This window comes from Miniopterus schreibersii (assembly GCF_964146895.1).
Source record: "Miniopterus schreibersii genome assembly, chromosome: 16".
Taxonomy (NCBI): domain Eukaryota; kingdom Metazoa; phylum Chordata; class Mammalia; order Chiroptera; family Miniopteridae; genus Miniopterus; species Miniopterus schreibersii.
The window spans coordinates 30752192-30779906 of record NC_138116.1 but is presented as its reverse complement, the minus strand read 5'-3'; the positions used below and the strand labels follow the sequence as shown (position 1 = coordinate 30779906).

Sequence of the window (27715 nt, the reverse complement as noted above, 5' to 3'; positions counted from 1 at the left end):
TCTCCCATTGAATTCCTAACCAGCCCCTGGCCATGCAGGGGGTGGACACTCACATGTAGGACCAGGGTGCTCCTGGTGACTCGGTCAATGGGCTTGTAGAGCAGAGCTGTTGGGGAAGGCAGAGAGGAGATAGGACAGATGAAACACAGGAGCAGCTTAAGACCTCAGGAACCAGTTTTGTCCCCTGACCCACCTCACTCCCTTGCAGGACACCCACCCACACAAGTGGGTTTCGCAGCAGCCTGCACCTCCATTCTCACCCCAGGGCAGACTAGAAAACACAATAGGCGGACACACAGCCCTGGCAGCCTGGGCCCCCTCCCACCAGATGTGATTTCTTCCAGGGCCATCTCTAGACCTGGCCTGGCCTGACCAGGCTCAGAGTAGATGCAGGTGCTCCTCTGTACCCCCCACCCTGAATTATACAGCTATGTCTAGCCTTACCATGCAGAGCTCCAGCACACTCAGGGTCACACCTGGGACCCCAGAACATGGGAAGGAGACAGTGTTTTCCAGGGAGGGTAGCTCCCCCAGGCCCGATCACTCTCATACTCCTCTGGTGTAAGCCCCAGCACCGCCAGCTGGAAATGGCAGGCTTCCTTTTGACCCAAACAGTCAGCCTCATCTCCTTGAGGAGACCCTTCTCCATGCCCTCAAGCCCCCAGACAAAATAGGACAGGCTGAGGGAGTCAAGCCAGCTCTCCACAGAAAGGCTCTGCTCTCAAGCCAGTGGCAGCTGAGGGGGCAAAGATTTCCTGAAGGAATTCAGGTGGGGCCTCTGGGAACCCCAAGAGGTGGGAAAATGCAAGCTCAGCAGGGCCCCTATTTGCCACACCCCTCGGTGACCGGGATACCAAATGAGGATTACTGGGATTCAGCAGACAGGTGGAAGCAGCAGTTGGTCGACCAATGCTTCCAAACAAAGCTGCCTGCAAGCAGCTGTGCCCTGCCTCTCCCACGCGGGTGGTTCGCCCTCAGTCCTGCACCTGGATGCCTCTGGTCATGGGGTCGTGACCGCTGTCCTCCTGCCATAGGAGCAACGAGGCAGGATGCTGGTCTGGGGAGGAGGAATGTAGACTGGGTGTCCCATAGGACCAGGTTGTGACAGGTCTCAGAACTGATGCTCATGCCCTAGCTGGCCCTCAAACCCCGAGAGTCCCCCAAAGCCCTCATAGAAATACCCTGTGCATTGTTAAGCAGACACTTCGGGAACAATCGCTGGCTGTGGAGAAAGCACAGTCTCAGTGGTGTGACCCGAGCCTTTTCTGCAGTCTTTGCTCGGCTGCCCATTGGAATCACTGGGGAGCTCTTAAAAGACACAGCTGCCAGCCTCCCTCTCCTCGCCACCTCAACTAATCCTAGGCTTGGCCAGATGGAACCTGGGTATCAGCATTTTTTAAATCCTCACATGAGGATATGTTTTTATTGATTTTAGAGAGAAAGGAAGGGAGAGGGGGAGATGTCACTCAAACCAACTGAGCCACACCAGTCAGGGCTCAGCATTTTAAAAAGCTCCTTTGCTAATTCTGATGTAGAAATAACTGAAAACCAACTTTATGCAAACATACTTCCCATGACTTATTTGTAGCCCTTTCTTAATTTAGCAATTTCTAGAGCCCCTCCCCATGGGCTAAGGGAGCCAAAAGGGACAGGACCAGGCCAGGAGTATCCTGGGACAGTGAGGGTAGAGCCCAGTTATCAGCCCAGGGGGGGACCCAGTTCTGAGGCTGTTTAGGGTATCCACCTGTGGCTTAGCTTGTCTTGGGGGGAAATCACGCCCTGGAACCCCAGAGACCCAAGAGAAAGTGCGAGCTCAGCAGACACCTGCCAGGGTGGGGCCCTTGGGTTCGCTCAGGGAAAGCTGATACTGCAGTGTCAGCTCCCTCTGTCCCTCTTTCGGGTCCCAGGAGGTAGAGGTTTCTGACTAAGCTCAGAGGTCTGCACAAATGATGGTTTGGGTTTCACAGGGGTTATTAATATGCCTGTAGTCACCTCAAGAGTCCAACCTGATCAGGGCTGTGGAATGAGTCCTGCACCTCAGCCCTGGTGGGGGAAGGGCAGGTGGGAGGAAGTGAAGGGAGAGGGAAGTGTAGGGAGAGGGCCCTGGGGACACACAGTTCACATATGGAAGGAACCAGGGGAGGAAGAGCAACGTGATGTTTGTGCTTCCCTCGTCTCCTATATGCCTGCTTCCCCTGAGAATGCAGGGCCAAAAGCCCACCTTTCCCCTTCACCTGCTCCTGCCCTTCAACCTGTTTGGCAGGTTTCCTGCCCCTGCTTCTACTCCTCACCATGGGGTTCCTGTTTCCAGAATAGGCACTGTTCACCAAGTTGAAATAACTGTCTCTTCCCCTCCTCCAGGAAGCCTTTCCTGACCAGGACTTTTGCAAACAATACCCATAGTGCCTAAAAGTCAGACCACTGACCAAGCAAGCTGGCTTCTCTCTAATTTGCTGGGTACTTGCTCTGTGTCCAATGCTACTGTTTTACACGCATTATTTCCTTTGATTAAAAAGGGTAGTAATGCCCAGCCAGCCTGGCTCAGCGGTTGAGTGTCAACCTATGAACCAGGAGGTCACAGTTTGATTCCCAGTCAGGGCACATGCCTGGGTTTTCCGGCTCGATCCCCAGTGGGGGGCATGAAGGAGGCAGCCAATCAATGGCTCTCTCATCATTGATGTTTCTCTCTCTCCCTCTCCCTTCCTCTCTCTGAAATCAATAAAAACATATTTAAAAAGGGAAGTAATTATTGCCAGCCCCATCTCACAGATGAGGAAACTTCTCTCAGGCACAGAGAAGTTAATGTAACTTGCTCTTGGAAAGATTCACCAGGAAGGAGCGGTGAGCTGGCCTCTCTTGTTGCCAAGGTGAGCCCCCTCCTTAGGGGTGTGGGTCACTCATGACTTCCCCTCACACCCCGTCACAGCATCTAGCACGGAGCCCCACAGAGCTCAGCAAATAACCATGAAGGCAGACAACCGCAGAGAGAGCCCTAAGTTGCAGTCTCCATGGGACCCCCAGACCCAGCACCCCTGAGAAGATTCTAAACAGTGTGATCAGCAGGGGCTCATTCACTCCTCACTTCCCACTTAGATAGAAGCTTACTTCAAAGACAGCATCACAGGGACCAAAGCAACCCTGAAATGCAGGTCCAGGCCTGTTGCACTAAGACTAAGCTTCCTTTTGGGGAGAAAAGAGGAAGCAAACGGCCAGCCCCCTCCTTTTCAGGGAGGCAGAGCTGAGACCTGACCAACTCCTAGGCCAAGTCAAAACAGCATTTTCCCTCTGCTCTTCCAACAGGCTAGCTTAAGTCCAGCTCTCCTCTGCCTGCGACTAGAGTTCCTACAGCTGTCCTGTCGGGGTAGCTGGAAAGGGCCTGCCTCGGGGGTTACCTCCATCATGAGCAGTCTTTGACACAGCACAGCCGGAGAAGGTGAGGGGACAACAGTCCCTCTGGCAGTGGCCTCTGGGAAAAAGCCCAGGAACCCCCATCATCTCTCCTCCAGCAAAGTGCCCCCCCCCCCCCATTCAGCCTTTGACAAGGAGCTCCAGGTTACCACGGAGATGTGAAAGCAAAGTGGCTGGGAAGGGTGCAGAGACAAAACGCCTGGTGGGAGGGAAGAGACAGGGCCAGCTGCCACTCCAACACACAGGGACCGAGAGAGAACACCTGACTCCCACGCCCCTGCCGAAGGCTGCCTGGGTCATCCCTAGGGCAATTCTTGCCTCAGAGGGCAGGGCCCACCAGCTTCCGGACACCTGCTTGCCCAGGCCTCCCTCAGCCTCCTGTGAACCAGAGCTTGGCTGCCGGCACGTGCTTGTCCCAGGACCCCCTGGCTGAGGAAACTGCAAGGAGGATACTCCGATCCCTTCCATTTTACGGTGGGTGTGCGACCTTCACAAAGCAGCCGGCTGCCACGCCCCCTCTCCCACCAGCATTCCTGGTCCATCTTCTGCACTATGTGCTAAGACCTCAGCTCCAGGGTCTCGGGTGGCTAGAAACACACCCCCTCGGAGCAATCTGTTCCTCCCAGCTCTCCCGCTGCCGTTCGGAGAGGAGAAAACGTCTGGAAGGCAGCATGTGCACTCTGCGCACACAATACCCTGCTCGCTCAACCTCCCCTTCTCTCCCAGGAAACAAAGAAACTCTGAACTTCTCACTCCAGCCGGGGCTGGCACCCTCCCTGTCCAGGGCACTGCTGTCCAGACCATCCGTATTCTCTGACTGGCCCCTGCTGAGCCCTCTCCAGACCCAGGTTGCCGTGCCTGCAGGTAGTCTTGTCACTTTCTGTCCTTAACAGCCTCTCCAGGAAGTTGCCCACAGCCTCTCAAGCAAAGCCACCAATTCCACACAGATCCTCAGGGGGTATCTGAACCTTTCTAGCCTTGTCCCTCCATTTCTAAGCCATCCCTGGTCCGAGTGGCCCTCAGACTTCAATTTCAGGCTGGAATCTGACCGGAACGGGGTAAATGCAGATCCAGCCACTTGCACCCCTCCCGTCCCCGCTACCCCCCAAACCCTGATGGCCACATTGAAGCCCACTCCAGCCAGCCCCGGGAGGTGGGAAGATACACCACCTCCCATGAGAGGGAGCCTGGGTTACCATAGGTGCAGTTACAGCAGAAGCGAATGATGAGGAGAATTTCCATGGCAGCCTCTGTCTCCGCAGCAGGAGCCTGTGGCCATCGCTTCCCGGCTCCCATCAGCAGCCCAGCCACTCAGCCACCTTGCACGCTGCTGCTGCACAGCCTCCAGAATCAGGCAGCCGCTTCGGAGTGCTCCTCTCGCAAGGGGGAGGGGAGGGAAGGGGAGGGGAGCGGAGGGGAGGGGAGGGGAGGGGAGGGAGCACGGTAGAAAAGCGGGAGGAGGGAGTAGGAGGGAGCTGTCTGCCCGCTGGCATCCTAAGGAGGAGCACGTTTGTAGCTGGCTGGCTGCCTGAGGACAGAGGCTGACTCCTCCTGTGCGTGCTCACACACTCACAAACATGCACACGCGCGCACACACAGGGCACCGTGGTCCACAAAACCAGACAAAGGAAGGTTGACTGTTATCCAGCCCGCCCCTCAAAGTACCTTCCATAGTGACTGACGTGTGGCTGTCCTTGGAGTCCTTGGGACCTTTCACTTTGAGTTCCTGCCAGAAAGAGGAGAGGCATCACTACCTGGCCTGTACCCTGGCCTGCCCAGCCCCTCTGCGGTCATGGAGGGAAGGAGGGCTCTGAACCCCAGGGGTACAAATCTGAGAGACAAAGACCAACAGGCAAGAGCCTTCCTCTGCCTCACGACCACCCAGACTCCCTGTGCCACACCATGATCTCCTGGAGCCCAGCAGCCGGGTGTTGGCAAGGAGGGGCTCTAGGCACCAGACAGGACTTCGATAATGGTGCTCCTCAGACCTGTCCCCTAAAACTCCTCCCCTGCAACTTCCAGAGAAAAAGCAGGACTCCAGCCCTGACCCAGCAGCAGCCACTACTTGGAGGTCTGTGCACATCAGCCCAGGACACACAGGGTCTGAGTGGACAAGCAGCAGGTGGACCAGCAGCTGATCCTGGGGCATGAGCAGCTTTTGGGATAAGGGGTCCTACACACCTGCATAGGACAGGGGAAGGGCCTGGGGTGGTACACCTGGGGCCAAGAGGCTGAGTCCCACAGGGCAGTCTGAGCTACATCCTACCCATATGGGACTCACCTGGCCCCCAGCCCCACCTAACATGCCCCACCTTCCAGAGCCTGTGCTAGAGAGGAAACTGCAAGGAAGGAAGAGCAAACCCTGTCCCACCCCATCCCAGGCAAAGTGATCAGGCAGTGAGTGCTAGAAGCAGACTCCAGGGCAGCTTATCTGATCCAAATCTCTTTTATTTGCCTTGAGAGAAAGGTCCAGCTCCAGCCCTCGCTAACGGACCAGTGTGGCCTGTAACTGGAGCTGTAATGCAATCCCCACTTCAGGGCTGAGAGCACAGAGGGGGGCCTTCGAGGGGGGTGTCAGTGGTGAGAAGGCGGGGGTGAGGTGAGGCCAAGGTCAGGTACCCAGGTGATAGTGCCTGCTCTGCCTGGGGGGAGGAAATGCCCAGATAGCAGGAGCTCCCCTTTTCTGGATCTTGCCTCAAGCTGTTTTTAGACAGAGAAAATCCACAGGGACTGAGCCTAGGGTTTGGGGGTGGAGTGGGGAGAAAGGGGTTACTCAGCTCCTCAAGGCTGTCTCTGGCTTGTGTCTGGATTCCCAGATTTAGGGACTTTTTCTCCATGCCCCCCTCCAGTGCAGCCCAGAGATATGAAATCACTCCACTGCAGTGGAGAAGGGCCTAATTGCAGTAATTAAGCGGCAGTGCCAGTAGGAAGCGACAGTGTCAGTGCATGAGTCAGGGTAAGAAGCCACCTGGCAGCGGGCCACAGGCCTGGCTCTGCCCTTGGAGCCAGCAGGCTTTGAGAGGGGCTTCAGGATGAGTGCAGGGGCTTCCTGTGCAGCACAGAGAATGGACAGTCAGCCCAGGCTAAGGGGGGGCCCCACACACTCTGGACCATATGTGATCCCAGGTACCCATGGCAGGGCCTCTCTGAATACAGATCAGGGGAATCCACTTTGTTCTCTGGGAGAACTGGGAGGGGTGAGGGGAAGCACCGTTTCTCCAGCCTTGTGACTTCATGTACAGGGACTTCCCTACCCCTCACTCCGTCCTCTGAGGCAGAGGGTGACTCACCTGATCCCTTGGTTTGGGAGAAGAACCTGAGCTCAGCCCTCCTCTCTGGCCCTAGTAGATGTGTTTGATTGTGGAGGGCTTCCAAGTATTAGCAAGCCCCATGTGGCTACAGATCCAAGCCCACATTTTTCCAATCTGGCTTTTACTAGTAATTAAGTTGACATTTTCACCTCTGTCCATCAGACTCTTGCATCTGCCTCTTGTGCTCCCTCTAGACCAATTTCAAACTTGGGTATAACCCACAACCCCAGTAGTTTCATGAAAACTATGCTGCATCTCACCAATTTTTCTAGCATCAGAGCTGAGACAAGAAAGTAAAGGGTCCAGAGGGGCCTGTAAGGCAGGGCCTCCAAAACTGCAGAGGGAGCTCCCCCTTCTTAGAACCAGAGATTCTCTTGCCTGAGCTAGGAGCTGGGTGCCCTGACTACAAGGCTAATGGCTTGGGGCTGTCACAGATCTTTCTGGCTAAAGGGGTGAGCTGGGCTATGCTCCTGAAGGATCCTAGAGCCCCACCCCTGCCACTTCCCGGAGAGACAGAAATGTCGATGGCAGACGATACCACATCTTTGCTCTGCAGAGGAGCATGGAGGGAAGACTCAGCTGCAGCAGCAGGGACAAGCATATTTCCAGCTGGAGGGTCTGCGACCTCTTCTCCACTTAAGTGGCCCCTGTGCTCTTTTTGTGGGACTGCAATGATCTGAAAAAACCACCCAGCCCAGACTTCCTCAAATCTTCCTGATGGTAAAAATCACCCAGGAAGCTTATTAAAAACAGACTCCTGGGCCCACCCTAAACCTTCATAATTGAAGCTCCAGGGAAGGTGCCTAAAGATCTGCATTTTAAACAGTGGCCCTGTGGTCCTTATCAAGCATGTCTGGCATGAGTTGGAGGAATCCAGACACTTCATTCTACAGAGATGAAAGCCAATAGAAGGGAAGTGACTTGCTCAAGGTCACTGCAGTGTGGGAAATGCTGCCTTTTTCCTGTTCTTTTTCTCCCTCCTCTGTTCTAACACAGACTAACCTACATCAGCATGGCAAAATCAAACAAATTGGTGTTCTTACATTAAGAGGGAAAACGTCAAGTGCAAGAAAGCAAATGTCAGGTTAAGTGTTACCCATCAGGGGAACCGTTTCCCTGACTGGAAAGAAGGAAAGGAGAGGCCCAAAGGCTGGAAGGCTCTGAGCAGCTCCCAAAGCCCCGAGTCATAAGGGTGGCTGTGCAGGGAGCTGCCCACCTCGGAGATCTTCTGGAATTGGTTGTTGGACTGGCTGCACTTCTCAGCTGTCTCCAGAGCGACTTTATAGTTATCCACAAACGCTTTGTACACGCCAAGCTGGCTGGCCTGCAGGGAGGAGAGAGAGGAGGGCAGGAGTGGGATGGGGAGAGAGGATTAATGAATGGATGAAGGCTTCGCCAGAGCACCTGGAGCTCCCTTAGCGCTCCGAACCTCTAACTCAGCTCCAAAGCACTAGCTGGGAACTGAGGGGAAAGGCAGGATGCACATATTACAGTAACCCTTTGAACTTGAGTTTCCATGGAAACTAGCTCAGCCAATATGGTTAACAAGGGGGTGCTGGGGATTAGGGGGAGCAGGGTAGGGTCTTTGTTGGCATGCTAGAAATTCAATTCATCAGCAGCATTTGGCTTAATTTAGCATCATCCAGGTCTCTCAGGGTTTGAAGCCCCTTAATGCCTCACACTTCTTTCACATCCTGGAATTGGCTGGGGCAGGGAGAGACGGGGAGGAGTGGGGCAGGCACGTGTGGGCATGGCCTGCTCAGTGCTCCACTCCCCACGCTAAGTGTGAGGCACAGCATTTAAAGGCACAGTCCCCACTTCCCTCAGCCTCTAGATCGCCTGTCCCCACGTCCTTCCGCAGCCTCCAAGGAGCCAGAGGTTCTGCCTCACTACACATTTGCATGTCACTCTGAACCTAACACAAAGCTTTTCATGACTCATGACCATATACAGCCTTGCCTCCTCTGAGAGGCAGAACAGATGCCATCATCCCTCCCTTTCTGCAAAAGGGGAAACCTAGGCACATTCATTCAGTCCTCAAATACTTATGGAAAGCTTTCTCTGTGCTGTGCATACGCATTTCCTCTTAAAGGGGCAAAGGGTGGAAATGTGAATTAAAACTACAATAAAATACTATTTTATACCCATCAACCTGGCCAAAATTTAAAAGTCTAACGATATCAAGGATTGGCAAGAATGTGGGGAAATAGGAACTTCTACAGACTGCTTGTGGGGGTGTAAATTAGTACCCCAACAAGGGTACTAATGCATTCTCCAGTCCCCTATCCCACAAGAAGGATAAAGGCTGATGCCCAGGTTGGAACACTACCCTCCCATCCCACTGCCTAACGGAGTAGCAGGAGGTGAACCAGAAACAGGAGCCTGGGCAAAAGGCCTGAATGCAGGGGTCACCAGCCATCCGAGGCACTGTCATCTCCACGGGACACCCTCACCTACAGGGCTCAAGGCCCAGCCTGCCAGGCTGTTAACTGGGAAGCGGATGTTGCTTGGAAACAGCAGCTTGGCACTAGGGTAATCTCAAAACAAACAGCAAAGAGGCTAATTCCCTTCTCTCCATGATAGTTAATCAAATACCCAGAGACCAGCGGAAGAGGAACTGCCTCCAGATGCCTGGCCTGCCCTGGCTCCACCGGGGGCTTCCCAAGCCTGCAGCCCCAGTGGCTTCAGATCTCAGTTTGTGATGCTGGGGGAGGGACGTTGGGGAGCACATTCGTGTCCAGGCCCATGGAGAATGGGAGACCCTGGTGATAGCAGGGTCCAAGTGACAAAGAGAAACAGAGACAGCCTTTCCACTATCCTCTAGGGTATATACCTACCACCCTCTGGTTTGGTCTCTTTTGCCCTCCTGAGGGCTGGAAAAAGGCTGCCCCAAGCCAATGAGCTCAGATTCCTAGGACCAGGCCAGAGTGCTCTGGGGCTGCCAGAACCAGGAGGGTGGAATTCCCTTGCAACACCTTATAGGGTGCCTCTCCCTAATAATAATAATAATAATAATAATAATAATAATAATAGCAATAATGATAATCGCTAACTTGCGTATTTACTAATTTACTATGTTCCAGGCCCCGTGCCAAGCACTTTTCAGGTAGTCCTCGCAAGAGTCCAACGACATACTTTTATTACCCCCATTTTCTCAGGTGAGGAACCCAAGTCACAGAGAGGCTGGGTAAGTTGCTTCCAGTTACAGGTTTAATTTGTGGCAGAGCCTGCATTCAAACCCAGCTGTGACCTGGCTGTAGGAGCTGTGCTTGTCCCTGCAGCACGGCTGGTCTCTCAGCACACAGACCTCACGCCCTGCGAGGTCTCCCTCAATGCTCTTCCAAGTTCTCCCTAGTCCCAGTGTACTCATTCACTCATTCATTCATTCATTCATTCATTCATTCAGCACTGGGCTAGTTCTAGGGGGTCTAGTGATGAAGGAAATACAGTGTGCCTTCCCAGAGCTTACGGTTTTGGGGAGACAGGCAGTTATAGTGTTCACTGAGGGGATAACCATAGGGGCTGCATTCGAGGGGCTGGAGAAGGCTTCTCCAAGGGGGTCACTTCTAAGCTGGGAACTGACCGGGAGAAGCCAGACCAGATGGGGAAGGACATTTCAGGCAGCTAGAGCCACAAGTACAGAGAGGTCGAGTGCCTGAAGTGTGAACTGAGAACAGCAAGTTCAGTGTCAGGGGCACAGAGAGTCGGGGAGGCAGCAGCCAGAGGCCAGATGTGGACAGAGGGTGGCATTCAAAGGGTCTCCTAAGCCATTCCTTGGAACCTGGTCTTTATCCAATGGGCAAGACGGAGCCACTGAAGGGATTTATGCAGGAGAGAAGTGAGGCCCGGTCAGGAGTTTGGATAACTCTCCTGCTGTTAGGTAGAGGTGGGAGATGGATGGGAAGGTGGGCCTGGAGGCAGGAGCCACTCTTGAGGCTACAGCAGAGGTCCAGGTGAGGGCCCCAGAGCTGGTGGAGGGAAGCAGGTGGTCATGAGCATTAAAGAAGTGGACTCTGGCCAGGCCGGTGTGGCTCGGTGTGGGGCAAATGCCTGAGGTCTCACATGAGCGGTCCCTGCCCCTCCACCAGGCACATGCCCCTTAGTCAACTGAGGGATAGGGGGCCTGAAACCCAGCAGGAGAGAGAAACAATGCCCTGCCAGGAGCACCTATGCACACAGCCCATCTCCAGCATCCCTAGAACACTCTAGGCTTCATGGGGAAGGCCAGGAATCGATGTACCAGGCCCAAGTTCTCCATAAAGCAGAGGCCCAGGTTTTCCTCCAGGACTTAGAAAGAGGGGGGATGGGGTTGACTGCTTCCCATCCATACCAGCAGCTCCACTGAGGCCCTGGATAAGCACGCTCTATCAACAGGACACTCACCAGCTTCTGGAAGAGGTGGCCCATGGTGACCTGGCTGTCCCACTGCTGCACCTTGGGGCACAGGTTGTCATAGAACTCTTTGTGGATTTCATAGATGTCCTGGATCTTGTAGAAGATGGTCTCGATCTGCTGGATGGTGAGCACGGGCTGTGAGGTGGTGGCGGTGGCCTTCAGGGGTTTCATGGGCTGGGAGAGGGGAGGAAAAAAGAGCAGGCAGATAAACCAGAGTGTCAGCAGGCCCAGGGCACTGATTAGCCCTTCCTGCTGCCAGAGTTCTGCCCAGACAAGGCCACGGACGGCAGGGCGCCTGCAGTGTGGTTCGTATCAAGCAGCTGCTGTCGCAGGCCCCAGCATGTGCAATTGCAAGGAGAGGGACCCTGACAGCCAGAGCCTGGCCCAGCAGCCCTGCCAGGCCCGAGGGGTGATACCAGGCCACATTTCCCCCACCCCTCGTTCCCTGAGGAGCCCCTGGCCTCCAGCCTGTACTAGGTGTGCTTTCTGGTCTAACAGGATTCATGCCTTCCTTCCACAACGGCCTTATGCTCTCAATCATAAGCTCTCTTGTCAAGCTTCAGTCAGGACCAAGAAACAGAGTATGATTCTAGGACTTGGGACTAGAGCCTTGAAGAGACCCAAGACCAGTCTCGGCTGCACTGATAGTTTAGGACAGAGACAGTGAACAGGTGACACACTTGCCACTGTCCCGCTTCCTGTATCTGTGGCCAACATTGCTAAGTGATTACAATGATCTTTCTCCCCAAACCTAGCTGTAGTCGCAGACTCTTTCTCAATGCCAAGGCTGACGGCAAGATGAAACCTATCTGTCATCCCTGTTGCCTACACCAAGATGCTCCGCGGCCTGAGGGTTGGAGAGGGTGAGATGACGGGCAGTGACTCAGAACCGTCCCCCGGCACTGGCTGGGAGCGGAAGCCATGAGCTTCATGTCCAATGGTAGGACAGTGTGATAAAGGGGCTTGGGTGCATTTTCTTCAGTGTGATTTTCCATATTTTCTAAATCACCTTCAATGAGTAAGCACTAATTTTATAATCAGGGGGAAAAAGGTATTAAAATTCATAGCTGAAATAAATTAAAAAACTGATCCTAAAGGATAAAGAGCTCCTCTTTGGTTGACCTTCCTTCCGCCCAAAGCCCTCCAAAGGCCTCCAGCAGACAGGGCTTGGGAACCCGCCACAAAGAGCAGGCAAGGGAGGGGCGGGCATGTTTACCTGGAGGAGAGAAGCCGGAGTCAGACATGGCTGATGAGTGGAAAGAGGCCCTTGATTTAGTCTGGGTCACTCTGAAGACCCAGGAACAGCAAGAAGTTACGGGGACAGGTGTGGACTCACAGGAGCTGTTCTCTACTGTGTCACAGGATTAGGTAGTGAGCTTTTCTTTCCTTTTTCTTTTTTTTTCTTTTTTAAAAAAAGACAGGTTTCAGAGAGAGGAAGGGAGAGGGAGAGAGATAGAAACATCAACGATGAGAGTCGTTGATCGGCTGCCTCCTGCATGCCCCCGACTGGGGATCGAGCCTGCAACCCGGGCATGTGCCCTGACCGGGAACTGAATCGTGATCGCCTGGATCACAGGTTGATGCTCAACCGCTGAGCCACGCCGACCGGGCAGTAGTGAGCTTTTCGACACGAGAAGCATTCTAGTGGGAAGTGGGGGAGTCAGCGCTGGACTGGAGGGCGCACCCACACTGAGGAGGAGGGAAGTCATCACTGGTGCACTCTAAGAGATGACACCAGCTCCCGCCGCACGGGCCCGACTTCCCGCCAGGCTTCGGTCCATCCTCTACCTGTCTCACCCCGACGGTGGCAGCACCCAAGTTTGTCCACAGGAGGAAGTCCCACCTACTCAAACACCCAGACAGTTCTCCAACTTCTGCCTCCTCCACCCTCCCAGCTTTAAAAAAGTCCAGACATGATGAAAAGAGCAAAAAAAAGCAGAAGCCCTCCTTCTGAACCTCTCAGCGCTGAAACCAACCAACCCTCAATGTCCAGCTCTTTGCTAGGGAAGTAGGATGGGGTCGGCCAGGGTGGTGCAGGCCAGGTAGTGTGGGTTTGAGTCCCAACTCTACCACTTAACAGCTGTGGGCAAGCTAGCATCTCTGGGCCTCAGCAGCCTCATTTGTAAAACCGGGATAATATTACCTTCTCAAGAACACTGATGGGAAGATTAAAAGCCATTATTTATATAAAATATTGAATATGCCTGGCCCGGTGTGGCTCAGCCGTTGAGCGTCGACCTAGGATCCAGGGGAATAGGGTTCGATTCCTGGTCAAGGCACATGCCCGGGTTGTGGGCTCGATCAATGACTCTCTCATCATTGATGTTTCTATCTCTCTCTCTCCCTCACCTTTCCTCTCTCTGAAATCAATGAAGATGTATTGAAAAAAAAAAAAAGAAAGCAAAAATACAGAATTAATTAAAAAAAATGAATATGGCCAGGCAGGCGTAGCTCAGTGGTTCAGCATCGACCCATGAACCAAGAAGTCCCAGGTTTGATTCCTGGTCAGGGCACATGCCTGGGTTTCCGGCTAGATCCCCAGTAGGGGGTGTGCAGGAGTCAGCGGATCGAAATCTCTCTCATGGATGTTTCTATCTCTCTCTCTCCCTCTCCCTTTTTCTCTCAAATCAATAAAAACATGTTTTAAAAAATACTGAGTATGTACCTGGTACACAGAAGGCAACCAAAAATGTTAGCTGCTACTATTACTACTCACCCCATAAATAATGTACCAAGCGCCTAACAACATGAGGCTAGACTGGGGCGGGGAGATTAGAGGGGTGGTGTTCCGTGATTCACAAATCACGGCCTCCCTGGAGCCTCCCATCTAGTAGGGGAAACAGACAAAACACAAGGAAACAATCAAACACATAATCGCACATACATGCAATGAGGGAAGTAAGAAGGGAATGTCCTGAGACAGGTGCTGAAGGGGACATTTACCCTAAAATGGAAGCGCGAGGGCAAAGGGGACAGGATTCCAGGCAGACTTCCTCAACACTCAGTCCTGAGGCAGGAACAGGCCTGTGAGAGAGGAGCTGGAATAAAGCCAGTGTGCCCGTGTGCAGTGGGCAAGGGGGAGGAGGGGAACCTAGAGCAGGGCTCGAGGGGAGGGCAGCGGCCAGATCCTGCAGGGGAAGGAATGTGGCTGTTAAGTCCAAGCAATGACCTGGCTTTCCCTGGAGGGATTTAAGCATGGGAGTGATGGGGTTCAGTTTTCTTTTCAGGAGATTAATTTTATGACTCATGATCCTTGCTCTGGAGAATGTTATACTCTATTTGGGTGAAACACCTTAGTGGTCAAAGCAGGATAGGGTATTACATGACTTGGATTATAAATACCAACTGCCTTGGAATCAAGGTTGTGCTGGTGCAACTGGGAAGGCTTCATGGAGGAGGTGACAGGAACAGGCCCTGAAGATTGGGAAGATCTGAGTAGGTGGAGGGGGGGGGCGGGTCTGGGTAAGCATGCCTGGCAGGGAAACAAGGAACCAGGAGCCAGGAAAGAAGCAATACTGCTCTCCCAACAGCAGGTGCGTGGCCACACTCAGCTTCATGGCTCCCAGTGCTCCATGGAGGATACAGAGCTGGCTCTCAGAATCACTGTCATAATTTATCTCTATTCTGCCCAGGAGCCAGTGGAGGGTCCAAGTCACCACAGAGTCCCAGAACCACTCATCCCTGTCCCTGCCATGGTATAATCCCCATCAAGAAGGGAGTAAAGGAAACGGAGAGAACGGTCCTGGGGAGAGAGAGGAATCAGGATTTCTCAGAAGCTGCTGGGGAAGCGCTCATGTGCCACCCACGCAGGGAGAAGACACTGCTCTGCTTCCTCCTAAACTTCCCACTCTGCCTACAAAAGGGGAAGAAATGAGTGCTCACCAGCAGCGGGTCACACGGACGGGGCCTGCACTTGGCCATCAGATGGCTCTCAGGACAAAGCTGGGGGCCTTTGGACTTTGCCCTGATTTCACTTTGGGGGAGGGGAAAGTACTGGGGGCATGTCCCTGGCATCCAGAGACCCTCAAAGGCAGTTATTTTCATCTGGGGCAGCCCTGAATACAAGCTTCAGGTGGTTCGGGTGACAGGCACAGCCACCCAGCACTGCTCTGGTGCCGGAGAGCTAGCCTGCCAGTCACCTCCTGCACCCTCCTGCTCAGAGGGCTGGGGTGGGGGCTCTCCATGTTCCAGGGGAGGAAGGAAATCTTAAAGAGTCCCGGAGGGACCTCAGAGCCGACCCTGGCTCTCAATTTCCCACGAAGTGCTTCTCAGGAAGATAGGCCAGGCCGGGTGGCTCTACCTCCTAGTGGGGCTTCACACCCATCTGTCTGCTCTGCCCTCCAGCAACTTGCCTTTCGAAACAGGGGAAAGAAATGTGGCCCACTTCCTCTACCTCCTACACCAGAAGGCCCGGAGGCTGTCGGCAAGGCCTGTTTACCAACCATCGCCTCAGCCTCCTGCTCCCTGGGGCCCAGGCGGGAAGGCATGGTTTAACCTATTTCACAGATAAGGGACCTGGGCACAATGGGCCTGGGAACTACAAAGCAAACGGCCAGAATGACAGTAGGGCCGGCCATGGCCTGGCGGTGGGAGGTGCTGGAGGTGACAGTGCAGCCAGACGCTGTACCCACCTCATTGCTAGGAGGGGGTGGGGAGGGGGAGAGGTGCAGAACTGCGTGCATTTGGTTTGTCTCCCTCCCTCCACCCCCACCTCAGCCCAGGCTCTCAGGCCCACTCTTCTTGTAATCTGAGCCCACCGGGAACCTGGAGGATTCCAGACAACCAAGCCTTGGCCAGCCAGCAACCCGGGGGGCAGGAACAGAGGCCCGGTGCGCGCCCCTGTCTGTCCCCGTGTGTGTACACAGTCTTAGGTACACACACCTAGCCTGGCATATCAGGAAGTGTTAAGCTGAGAACAACCAAAGGCGTTAGGAGCCGAGCTGTGGCTATGGGGGTGGGGCGATGCGGAGATCTGGGCGTAGGAGGAGCAGGGCGCTCAGAGGACAGATTTTCTTCTCCTCTGAGCCCCTTTGTTAGATCACCCCAAAAAAGCAAAGGGCTTAACTACCAGCCAGCTGAGAGGGGAGGGCTCCCAGCTCAAGGAGGAGGGGAAAAGGGTTTCAGTCCTTATTTCTAAGGCTTATCAGCCGTGGCTGCGGCTGTGAAGGGTCCCGCCCCCTCTTCCTGGAGCCCTCCAGCCACAGATCAGGCCTTCCAGCTGCTCCCCCCCCCCACCGCCTGCTCAAGAAACAACCAATCAGGGACCCAGGATGAGCAAACTGGGGGGAGAAGAGGGGCCTCAACCTCACTGGTTTTGCCTTTGGGACATGAGCAGTTAGAAAGGCGAGGCAGGCAGGGAGTGCCTGGGCCCCTAAATCTGTTGTTATCTTTGCCCAAAGAAACGGAAACTCCAGTTAGGCCCAGTGACAGATAAGAAATGAGAACAGGGCCTCCCCTTCCCTCAGGGAAAGGGTGTGTTGACAGAGACCAACAAGCCCTAACCTGCATTCTCTCCCAGCACAGGAGAAAATAACAGTACTACCAGCTAACACTTGGGCTCTTTTCTAAGAGTTTCCGTACAAATTCACATAATTCTCACAACAACCCCTTGGACAGAGTTAAGTCTCATTGTCTTCAGTAGGTTCTGTGACTTTAAGCGAAACCAGTTTTACCACAGGCTAATTGATATAAACAAGAGTTAAGTCTCTAGGGCATCTCATCAACATAACAAGGACCTGCTGTACTAATATGATTAGCATACCCAGTTTGCAGATGGAGAAAATGAGGCACAAAGGTTCATCAATCTGCTGAAGGCCTAGAGCTGGTAAGTGGTCAAGTGGGGATTCAAAGCCAGACAACTCCTTTCAAATATGCATCCTTTTAGTAATGACAACCATGCCCCTAATTTTGGTACAGTAACTCATAGTTTATAAGGTGTGTTTCACATGTATCTGCCTGTCCTCCTTCCTTCAGTTAATATTTGAGTGCCTAAGTACCTGGCATTGTACTAGGTCCCAAAAAGGGATCACCTGGTCCTCTCAACCCCATGACGAAGAGAGAAATGCTAAGGATGTTCTCATTCTCATATGGGGAAACGGATGCTTAAGGTTATGCATAGCTTGCCCAAAGCCAGTGGTTTTCAAACCCTACAACGCACGTAAAAAATAAAATATACATATGTACATACAACAAACCACAAGTTTCATGATATGGTACTTATTATGTGATACATGCTGATATTTTCTTTCTCATTTGTAAAATGTTGGTTCTCACTAGTGGTCAAGGTGCACAGTTTGTAAAACAGTGAAATATGCCTGCTATTAACGGCGAGGCGAGTCTTGTCTCACCCTAGTTCTGCCCCAAACCCGAGTCTTCATGTATCTGCCATACTGCCCCTCACTTGAAAACATTACTGTGCATTCCAATAAACTCCCGGTGAGATTTATCACAAACTTAGTCCACCCCTGACTGTATCTTCCTGTCCCCAGGGGTTCAACAGTTATTCCTTGGCTACTATAATGCCACGTCCCCTGGAACACTGGGCGACATCTCCTAAGTACATAAATGTGCATCTTACAATTCTTGTAAGAAAGAGTTTCTACTGATCTGCATCTACATTTCTTATTGCTCCTTTTTTTGGTATCACATCTCAGGCTGCAAAACACCCATCAGAGAACTTCACGTGTCACAGTCACTGCATAATCTCCAGGCGCATCTAATAATGCGCCTTCTTCAAAGGAAGAAACATCTTACATCTGTGTCACGCTTTTACCTTTTGAAAACATTTTAATAGTATCCCCCTCCCGATCTGATTCTCACAACAATGCTTCCATCTTGGAGAGGAAACCGAGGCACCTTCACAAAAGGCTGGGGTTGGTCTAACTCCTCAGAGCTCTGGTGTGTCTCAAAACGGAGAGAAAGCCCTTCCACCTCACATTTCCTGCCACAGGGCCTTGGGATGGCGCAAATGGTTCACTATTGCAGGAAGGAGGAAGGACTGGGCCCAGCAATGACAGAGAGATCTCAACTCGACTGACTGAGAGAGGCTCCCAGGGTCCAGTGTGGAAGCGGCAGCTAGACCCCCACCTGGACAGATCGATCAGTAACGCCTGTGCCACGGTCGTGGGTGATGGGGGGTTTGCCACCCTCAACCTACTTGCGCTTCTCCTCTTGCCTGTCCGGCAATGACCCCAGCTGCCTGACGCCAAGCTGTAAGCAGAGGGGTACCACAGACTCCGCCCGCAAAGAAGGACCGGCTCAGGCCCCCCTTCCCTTCCCACTCCTAAAGCAGTCTAGGAGCATGACAAGGTGCAACAGGGGGCCCGAAAGGCCCCAGAGCATACACTCACCAGCAACAGGGCCTCCAGCTGGTTAATATAGATCTCTTCGCTGGCCAGGAACCCTGAGAGGACCAGCTTTCTCATCTCCAGGCCTTTTCCTGCTTCCACCTGCACAAACAAAAGCCAACAGCGCGTGAGAAAGGGGCCGGAATCCTGAGGGGTCTCTTCTCTTGCCTTTTCTCTCTTCTTTAACTAACACTTTTGTAGGGACTAAGTGCCAAATGTACTTTGTACAGATGTGGCAAATACAGAAATATAAAGGGAAAAACAATCACCATACTCCTACACTAACTTCTTGCTTTGTTTCTCTCTCATGAGTTTTCCCACATCTCCTTAGGTGATGCCCATCCACCCACCCACCCACCTATTCAACCTTGTAAAAGTGAGCAGCGTAACAAAGGGCCTGGCCTCTTGTGGGGTGGCGGTGGTTTAAGGGGTGGACACAGTTAAGAAGGGAAATCAAGAGTCATGACTGAGGCAGGGCCTGGTCACCTGGGAGGGCACCGCAGGGGCAGGAGGGGGCTCCCAGAGGGAGTGATCTGTAAACTGAGAGCAGGGGTAGAAAGAATGGCATGAAAGTGGCCATGGGAAGCCCAGCTGTGGGGCCTTTTAGCTGCACCTCTGACTATATATTCTCCTGTACCCATGGGTTCAAATTCACAATGAAAAGTGCTAGCTGTGGCCCTGGCCGGGCAGCTCAGTTGGTCGGAGTGTCGTCCCACGCACCAGAAGGTTGCAAGTTTGATTCTCGGTCAGGGCGCATAGCTAGGTTGTGGGTTTGATACCCCGTCAGGATGCATATGAGGCAACCGGCAACCATTCGATATTTCTCGCTCACATCAATGTTTCTCTCTCTCTCTCTCTTGAAATCAATGAAAACATATCCTCAGGTGAGGATTAAAAATAATAATAATAATAATAAATAAAAGAAAGGTGCTAGCTGTGGGGCTCTCAGTCTTAACCTTGCAACCCCCATCGTTTCCTAACTGCCTCATTTTGTAAGGCACAGACCCCAACTGACCTCCCGCTCCCACCTCTCCCCCATGGTGGAGATCATGCCTCCTTTAGCTCTGAATGTCCATCTTGCTTAGACATTCTTACCAAGACTCTTCCCTTCTGTTCCACTCCTCCCCTCTGCTGCGTCAAGGCCCACAGCATCCCACCCTGCTGGCCGATTCTTCTAACTGACCTCTGCCTCTCTCTCCCCCTCCACTCACACACCAGAGCCAGATCAACCTTCTGAGTACACCACCTTCCACCTGATGTTTGTCAAGGACTTAAATCTGTACAGCAACATGTGATCATCTGGGGATTCAGTTAGGTTATTCGTTCACTCATTCATTCATTCAACAGGTAGTTACTGAATGCCCACCAGACCCTGTAGATACAACAGGAAACAAGCATACAGTAGTCCCATGTGGCTTATAATCCGGTGGGAGAAAAAGACATTAAAAAACAAACAAAAAACCCCACACAGGTAAATATAAATAGTGATACAGGGCCCAGCTTATTTACTTCAACACTTTCAGTGGCTCCCAGTGCCTCTCCCTACCCTTTTAATCTCCCCACAGCCATCAGATCTGTCTTCCCAACATGCCAGGGGGTTCCAGCCTCTGAACTTTGGTTCTTGTTACCCCTGCTGCCTCAAATGCCTCCTTCTGCCCTGGCTCTTCTTTCATCTGAATCCCACCTCTCCTTGAAGGCACAGCTGAAGTCTCTGGCCTGCAGTGTCAGCTCTCATGTTGGGGTCTGCGCCACTGACCCTTGCACCCGATGATCTCATGACCTGCCCATTGATTTCAAGGGCTTTTGAAGTACCTGCACCACACTCCCGTGTACTTCCCCGGAGCCCAGTCCTGAGTGATACCCCTAACACTAACAGGTGGGCACCGAAGGCTCATTAAAGCTTCTAAGTCCTTTCCACTCTCTCATTGGGCCTTCAAATGCCTCCTGCAGGTGGGTACTATATTTCTTCCTCATACAAATGGAAACAAATGAGACTTAAAAGAGGGAAAGGACTAGCCTAGGGTCACACAGCCAGGAAGTGGCTGAGCTGGAATTTGACCCCAGGCCTGGAACACCATATTCAGTGCTATTCCACTGCTCTGGTAATGTCCTCACTCTCGTGTTCTTTTTTCAAGCATGGGATGCTTACCTGGGATCTCAAACAGAGCCCTCTCTGGGCCTCAAATGCACACCCTGAGCATAGTCTGGGAGAGCGTGTGAAACCATCAGAAATTTCCCAAGTCCCGAGAAGCCGTGGCTTTGCCCCAGCTGCTTTCCCTGCCCTGGCTGCACTCACAAGCTCGCCCACCCTTTCCACAGGTGAGAGAGAAACTTGATTCTTGGCCTCCCGTTAGCAAGCTGGTTAGGCAAGCTGGTTAGGCGATCTGTGCTGGAGGCTGCTGCCCCACCCCCACCCCCACCCCATCTCTGAAGGTATCTGACCCTGTGATAGAACAATAACGTCTTACCAAAGAGGTCCACCCCCAAGCCCCCAAACCTGTGAATATGTTATCTTCTATGGCAAAAGGGATTTGGCAGGTATAATTAAGGATTTTTAGATGGGAAGATTATCCTGGACTATCTGGGTAGACCCCCATGTATCACAAGGGTCCTATGAGAGGCAGGCAAGAGGGTCAGAGAAAAGGTGATGTGACCACAAGGAGAGGGGAGGGGAGGGGAGGGAGAGGTTGACCACAGGCCTGGAAGATGCTGCACTGCTACTCTGAAGACATTCCATGAGCCAAGGATACAGAAAGCGTCTAGAAGCTGGAAAAGGCACGGAACCGGATTCTCTCCCCCAGGGCTCCAGAAGGAAGGCTGCCCAGCTGACCCTTGTAGACTGTGTGTGAGTGAATAAATGTGTTGTTTTAAGCTACTGACTGTGTGGTAATTTGTTTCTGTGGCATTAGGAAACTAGTGTGGATGCCAAGCTTTAGGGAAGGACAACAGTTGCTTATCGATGGCTTCACAAGTTGCAGGCCCTGTTCTAAGTGCTTTCCATGGATTAACTCACTGAAATCCCACAATCTGGAAGGTGTTATCGGTCTCCCGAGTCACAGAGCGTGGAAGCTGCCCACTGCCCAGAGCTGTCTGCATGGCAGGTGGGCAGCACCTCCTCCAGAACAAGATCAGAGCTTGAAGCACAGCCCCAGCCCCGCCTGCCCCTCGGGGTCGGACCCGGGGTGGCCCCCTGCACATCACACAGACCCTGCTGCTTCCCAGGCCAGACAAATGGGAACTCTCCCTCCGTGCTGGGGGCCAGCGCGCCCCCCCCTCCCATTCCCTGCCAACCAAGGGTTTGTCTGAGGGCTTGGAAGTCACTTGGGGAACACTGGGAGCTTAACTGGAAAGCTGGGTGGCCTAGGACCAGGGTGAAGACCTGGTGATTCGCAGCCCCCGCCGCCAAGCTGTCACCCACACTGGCGTGAGCCAGACCCTGGTGTCGGCCCAATTCAGCAAGACCCATTCCCTAAGAGACTCCCAGCTCAGAGTCCAATCTCAAAAGGGCTCCCCAAAAGGGATTAAGGACTCACCCCTGAGAGTCCCCACTCGGGCGGGGCCACATTCACTTTGAAGTTTGCCCTGGTGTGAGGGTGGAAGTGATATGAAATTAAATTCTGTGCATTTTACCACAGGAGGCCTGTTCTGTTACCATCAAAAACCTCTTCCATCTTTTCTTTGCTTTCCTCAGACCCCACATGCTCCTGGTTTAGAATTATCTGGAAATTCACAATTGTTTCTTGACTCTTTGTGGGGCTATTCTTTTAAAAAATTTTTAAAATTGATTTTAGAGAGAGAGAGGAAAGGAGGGAGAAAAACAATGATTTGTTGTTCCACTTATTTATGCATTCATTGTTTTGTTTTGTTTTTAATTCTCACCTGAGGATATGTTTTTACTGATTTTTTAGAAAGAGAGAAATATCAATCAGCTGCATCCCCCCACCCCACACACACACATACTCCCCTACTGGGGATTGAACCTGCAACCCAGACATGTACCCTGACTAGGAACCTAACTACAACCTTTTTTTTTGGTGTGTGGGAAGACGCTTCAACCAAATTGAGCCACCTGGCCAGGGCTCATTGGTTGATTCTTGTATGTGCCCTGACTGGGAACTGAACCCACAACCTTGGCGTATTGAGATGACGCTCTAACCAACTGGGCTACCCAGCCAGGGCCCTTGTGGGGCTCTTCTTATCTCATAAAATGCCAGGACTGAACATTAGCTCATGCACACCTCACTAGGTGCCAGGCACTGGGAATACAAGTGAGGGAGACAGTCTGTTCCAAAGAGCCCTCCAGAGGTGCCCACGTGCCCAGAATTCCCAGGGCGAGTTCTCTAAAGAGTTCAGGGTCCCCCAGCACAGGAAAGCTGCCTTCTCAGTGACACCATCCCCACTTCCTCCCCAAGGGAAGCTTATGAAATGCAGCCACGGTGGGCTCCTTCATCCCCAGCACTTTACACAATCTGCCAGTCTCAAAGTCTGTCAGCTTGAGGCCCCCAAATCCAAGAGGTCAAGTCACTCTGGTAGGGACATTATCAACACGTGAGGCTTGGCTAGCTCTCTGGCCCAGTCTACTACAGTAGGGACTAAAAATAGCCTCCAAAGGGTTGGTTCTAGGCCAAGCCCAGCTTTGATCTCCTCCAAGACAACAATGAGGACTGAAGAGGCAGAGCTGCCTCTGATTCAGAACCTTAGGTCAAGCAGCTCCACATCAGCAGAATTCAGCTCATGAGCCGCACCAGTTTCCAAGGAGGACCCAGAGGGGTCTGCTCAGAGCAGATGCCACTGGGCCTAGGGGTCGTTTCCATGTCAAGCCTCAGCCTCAGGTCAGCTGGCCTTTCTCTGAGTTGAGACATCCACCACTCTCTCCTCAGCGCTAGGCACTGGGGAGGTGTCTGTCAGCATATAACTCAGCAGAATAAAGAGCGGAGAGGACTGGGGCAACTGCTGGGGACACACAAAGCCCAAATTCCACTCCTAAGGGTGGATCCCCGTATTCTGGGCTCCTGGCTGTCTGAAGCTTTAGGCAGGCCCCAGGGGATCCAGCAGTGTTTCCTAACTTCAGTTGTTCATATCCTACCTTTTCAGTTTTGTCATACATACCCCCTGCACTATTAGTTACTTAATACTGTTCTTTACAGCTGACTTCTTAAAAGCACAGCCTGAGCCCATGTATGACATTTGAAATCATAGGAAAGATATACAAATCACTTTTTTTTTCTAACATACATTAAAATATATACCTATTAAAGTGCAAAATACATATCCAGGTGCCACCTAAAATCATCTCTCAAATCATCACATATGTGGCTCCCACTTTGGGAAACACCCAAGTGAGGGCCACAGGCATAGCCATCACTGCCAGTGGAGGGAGAAGAGACCTGGGCCAATGGAACAGAGATTTAGGCATTTCAGACGATCCATTAAAAACTGGCACAGAATAATACCTGAAGGGTTAATGTGCATTATAAAAGGATTTTTATTCTTGACAAATGAGTTCCCTTAAATAGAAGCATTTATATCACAAGGACCCCATCAGCCCTAGGTACCTTTAAATAGAATTGTATCAAAGATTTTTGGAAAGTATACAACACTTTACAGCTGGGAGGTGATGTTACCATCAGTATTCACATTATTATTAGTTAACAGATCATTAACTCCTCAAAGGGAAATATAGGTTCAAAGACACAGCAAGCCCCTGCTCTAGAGAAAACCACTGCCATCTCCACATCTGTCGCCCGAGAAGATGAAGCATCTCAGAAATTACACTGAAAACAGGATTGATTTAGAGGACTGGCATCTGGGCACATGCTCAGGAACATGACAACTATTTAAGGTAAGTACTCCTGAAGTAAAGTAATAGAAAAGAGCAAACTGTCTTGGATTCCTACCAGCTGCTGAAAAGAGTCTATCTTGCAAGAGTGTGCCAAGCTGGTCTGCAGCCCAGGACAGGAGCACACTCTCTAGAAATGCCCCTTGACCATACAAGTGCACATGCACCCAGCCTAGTCCTGACTCAACTAGAAGTGGTCTCTCCTCCTCTGAATTTAGTTCCCTTTTATCAGAACCTTTCTCGTGGCCCTGACTACTTTCTCATTGTATTACTATTATCTGTGAACTTGTGCCCTCACCCTGAATTGTGAACTCTCTGTGAGAAATGACACCTTGCTTATCTCATCTCCCCCCCCCCAAAGAGTGCTTTGAATAGAACACAATATGACAGTGTTTGTTGAATGAATCAACTAGCTTTCTCACCATTTTTCTCCAGCCATCCTGCCTGTCTTCTCCCTCTAAAGACAGCCAAGCCTGGTAGAGGAGGAAGGCATCCTAGAGGTGTTCAGGATGAGACAAGGGGCCTGGAATCCCCCAACACTCATGAAAGGCTCCCTTCCCCATGCTGGAGACAAGTCCAGAACACCAAGGCAGAAGGGTAGAGGTGAAGACTCCCAGGGATCAGGCATTTTTAGGTGTAATGTGAGCCCAGGACCTCCTGGCATCCATGTGCTATCTCCTTAGAACACCTCTGAGATGGAACAAGGCCAGGGACATGGTACACACTTTGCAAGCCCCATCGAGCCTCGCTCATTCCATAAATTCACTGGGCACCAGCCAAGTGCCAAGCACTATGCAATACTCCACAGTGAATACAATGTGGCCCTTACCCTCAAAGAGAGTAGGGTAGAGGAGGCAGCTGTCTTAGTCTCAAGCAGAATGAAATATGGGCTAACACTGAGGTATAAGTCAGAGTCCAGGGTAAGGGTTGACCTCTACGGCAGCATGTGAGCAGATCCCATCTGTGCTGGGAAGGGTTTCTCAGAGAAGGCCCATTAGGAACCCCACACACCTCGATGCCACACGCTAATGAACCAGCCGGCGTTCTTGGTTCATAATCAGACTTTTTCCCATCCTGTTCCTGGTGGAAAAGCTGGTCAGACCCCAAGTGCAGAGGCTTTTGTGGGCCCAGTGAGGCACGTGACTTACCCCCAGTGCTTGGAGCTCACACCAGAAGAGAGAACCAGGGGTGGGACACCAGCCACTGCCAAACTCCCATTACAGCTCCTCACTGCTCTACGCCCAGGCCTACAGCTACACTCCACCCAGGCTCCACGCATCAACCATCTACCATGGGCTGCAGTCTATTTTTACCTCCATTAGCTCCTCCTCGGAACCACACTGTATTGGGTGGGGCAGGGCTGTGATCCCCATCTTACAGGAGGGACAAAGAGGTCCAGAGAGGCTCAGCGACAGCCTCCTGCCCACAACAGTGCCCGGTGCACCACGCCCTCTGGGGTGCAGTGCTACCTGGGCAGACAGGCCTGGAGCCCACAGATGGGGGCTCTCTTTTAGGCAGCCGAGCTTGCAGTCTGCAAACTCCCTGCCATACTTTCTAACTGGCCTCCCTTCTGGTCACAGAACAGAAAGGAGACGAGGAAAAGGCTGAGGTTCGAGCTCAGGAGAAAGAAAGGAAGACTGGTTTGGTGCGCCATGCCTCAGGCAACACTGCTGTGGTTTCAAGGGGGAGCCCTGCCCTGGGGAGGAGCTAAAGAGAAGGGGAACGGTGCAGCCACTCCCCTCCTGCTCTACTTTTAGGAAACTTCTCTGACAGGACAAGGGCATTGTTGCCAAGAGTGCCCACAGCCCGGGTGGGTGGGCTGGGGTCCACCTTAGGAAAAGTGCCTACACACCTGGCTTCTGCCTCCAGCCAGCTGTCACCTTCCCCCTCTTCAGTGGCTCCGAATCTTTCCCTTTAAGGAAACTCAGTGACCTCTTGGCTCTCTCTCGTTCTCCCTCCAAATGCTCTCTTGTGGTAGCCCAGATTCACCAAGTCTCCTTGCTAGCAAGAGAGTGGACCCCTTGGCCTGAACTTCCGAAGTGCACTTATCCCACCGTTGCCATGGAAACAATGGATTCCGGCCTCCTGGTTTCAAGTCAGCCAGCCCCCTCGGGGGCAGCAGGCTCCACCCCTGCCGTGCCCACCAGGTGACTCCCATCACCGCCAGAGCAAAGCCCCAAGCACAGCTGGCCTGGGTAAAGCCAGCGGCCACTCCCCCTGAGGACAACTGGTCCAGGGCAGGAGGCGGGCACAGCACCTCTCCCCCGGGAGCAGCTGCGGGAGCGCGGGCCCCTCGCACCCCCTCGCGGGCATGCGCCAGCGCCTCTCCAGCTGAGGGAGGCTTGCGCACCCATCAGCCATTTCTGCCCGCACGCAGCTTCTGCAGCCGCGAGCTGCTCGCCCTGCCCCCCCCCAGCAAGCATCCAGGGCGTGTCACATTCCCACCTTCACAGCCACCAAGAAGGGGGACCCTGAGCCAGGGCTGGTCGGGGTTCCCAGCTCGCATTCCTCCAGGAGAAACACATCTTCGTCTTCCAGGACCTTGTCCAAAAGGCCTATCGCCTCCTCCTCGTCTTCCATGGCAGCCGAGCCGCGGAGGGCAAACAGGAAGCAGGGTCCGCGCAGCAGCCGCAGCCGCCGCCGCCGCCGCCGCCCGGGAGGCAGGCAGGCGCGCGGGGAGGGGAAGAGCGCGCAGGGCAGGCCTAAACCAGCATGCTGGCCTCCCCGGAGTCAGTCCTGGCACCTGGCCACCGGCTCCCGATGAAAGGCTCCATTATGAACCTTTTCCTGCAGCCGCTTCCCAGCCCTCCGGCGCGCCCGGGCCGCCGGCCCGCCTCGTGCGCGTCCCGCCCCGAGAAAGGGGAAGCGGGTGGTCCGGGGCAGCCCCGCGGGCCTCGGCCGCCTCTCGGCCGAGCTCCCCGCCGCCGCGATGTCAGGCTGTCAGCGCAGGAAGGCGCGCGGGCGGAGCGGGAGGCGCCCCTGCGCGGCCGCCGGGCCCTTCCTGCTGTGCGCGCGGGCCGGGCGCAGGCGGGGCCCCGCGCTCCTCGGCCGCCCGCTCGCGAGGTCGGTCCCGGCGCCCCGCCGCCGCCGGCCCGGCGATCCCGCCCTTTCTGGGCTCCGAGGTTCGCCTCTGCTATTAATACACAGGAAATGCACAACTTGACTTGCGAGGTGGAGCCGTTCCCTCTGCGGTCGCCGGGCCAGCCCGCTGGCGGAGGCTGCCGGAGCGCGGAGGAGGGGCGAGGAGGCCGCCGACGGGCCGGGCGCAAGGGGAGGTCGGCTTCGCAGAGACAGGCTTTATTTACAGCCCCTCGCCGGGGCCGGAGGGGGAGGAGCGCAGGAGCAGCTGCCCGCGAGGCCTCGCGGACCCCGGGCAGCCGCGGTGTCACCTTGGCCCCCACAGGCCTGAGTGCCCT

At 53.4% G+C, this 27715-nt stretch overlaps 1 protein-coding gene across 4 annotated transcripts in view; it reads right to left on the bottom strand.

Moving 5' to 3' along the window:
- Nucleotides 1-27715, bottom strand: part of ABR (ABR activator of RhoGEF and GTPase) — a 168236-nt gene that overhangs the window by 50062 nt on the left and 90459 nt on the right. For 3 of the 4 annotated variants that reach the window (XM_081162881.1, XM_081162884.1, XM_081162882.1), the window contains exons 3-7: nt 18464-18562; nt 11103-11288; nt 7936-8043; nt 5074-5134; nt 54-106 (exon numbers count right to left, since the gene is read on the bottom strand). In XM_081162881.1, coding sequence (XP_081019007.1) covers nt 54-106; nt 5074-5134; nt 7936-8043; nt 11103-11288; nt 18464-18562 — 507 coding nt within the window. Of the gene's footprint in view, nt 1-53; nt 107-5073; nt 5135-7935; nt 8044-11102; nt 11289-18463; nt 18563-26744; nt 27245-27715 lie in introns of those variants that run through there. The other variant, XM_081162883.1, reaches the window with a different exon arrangement.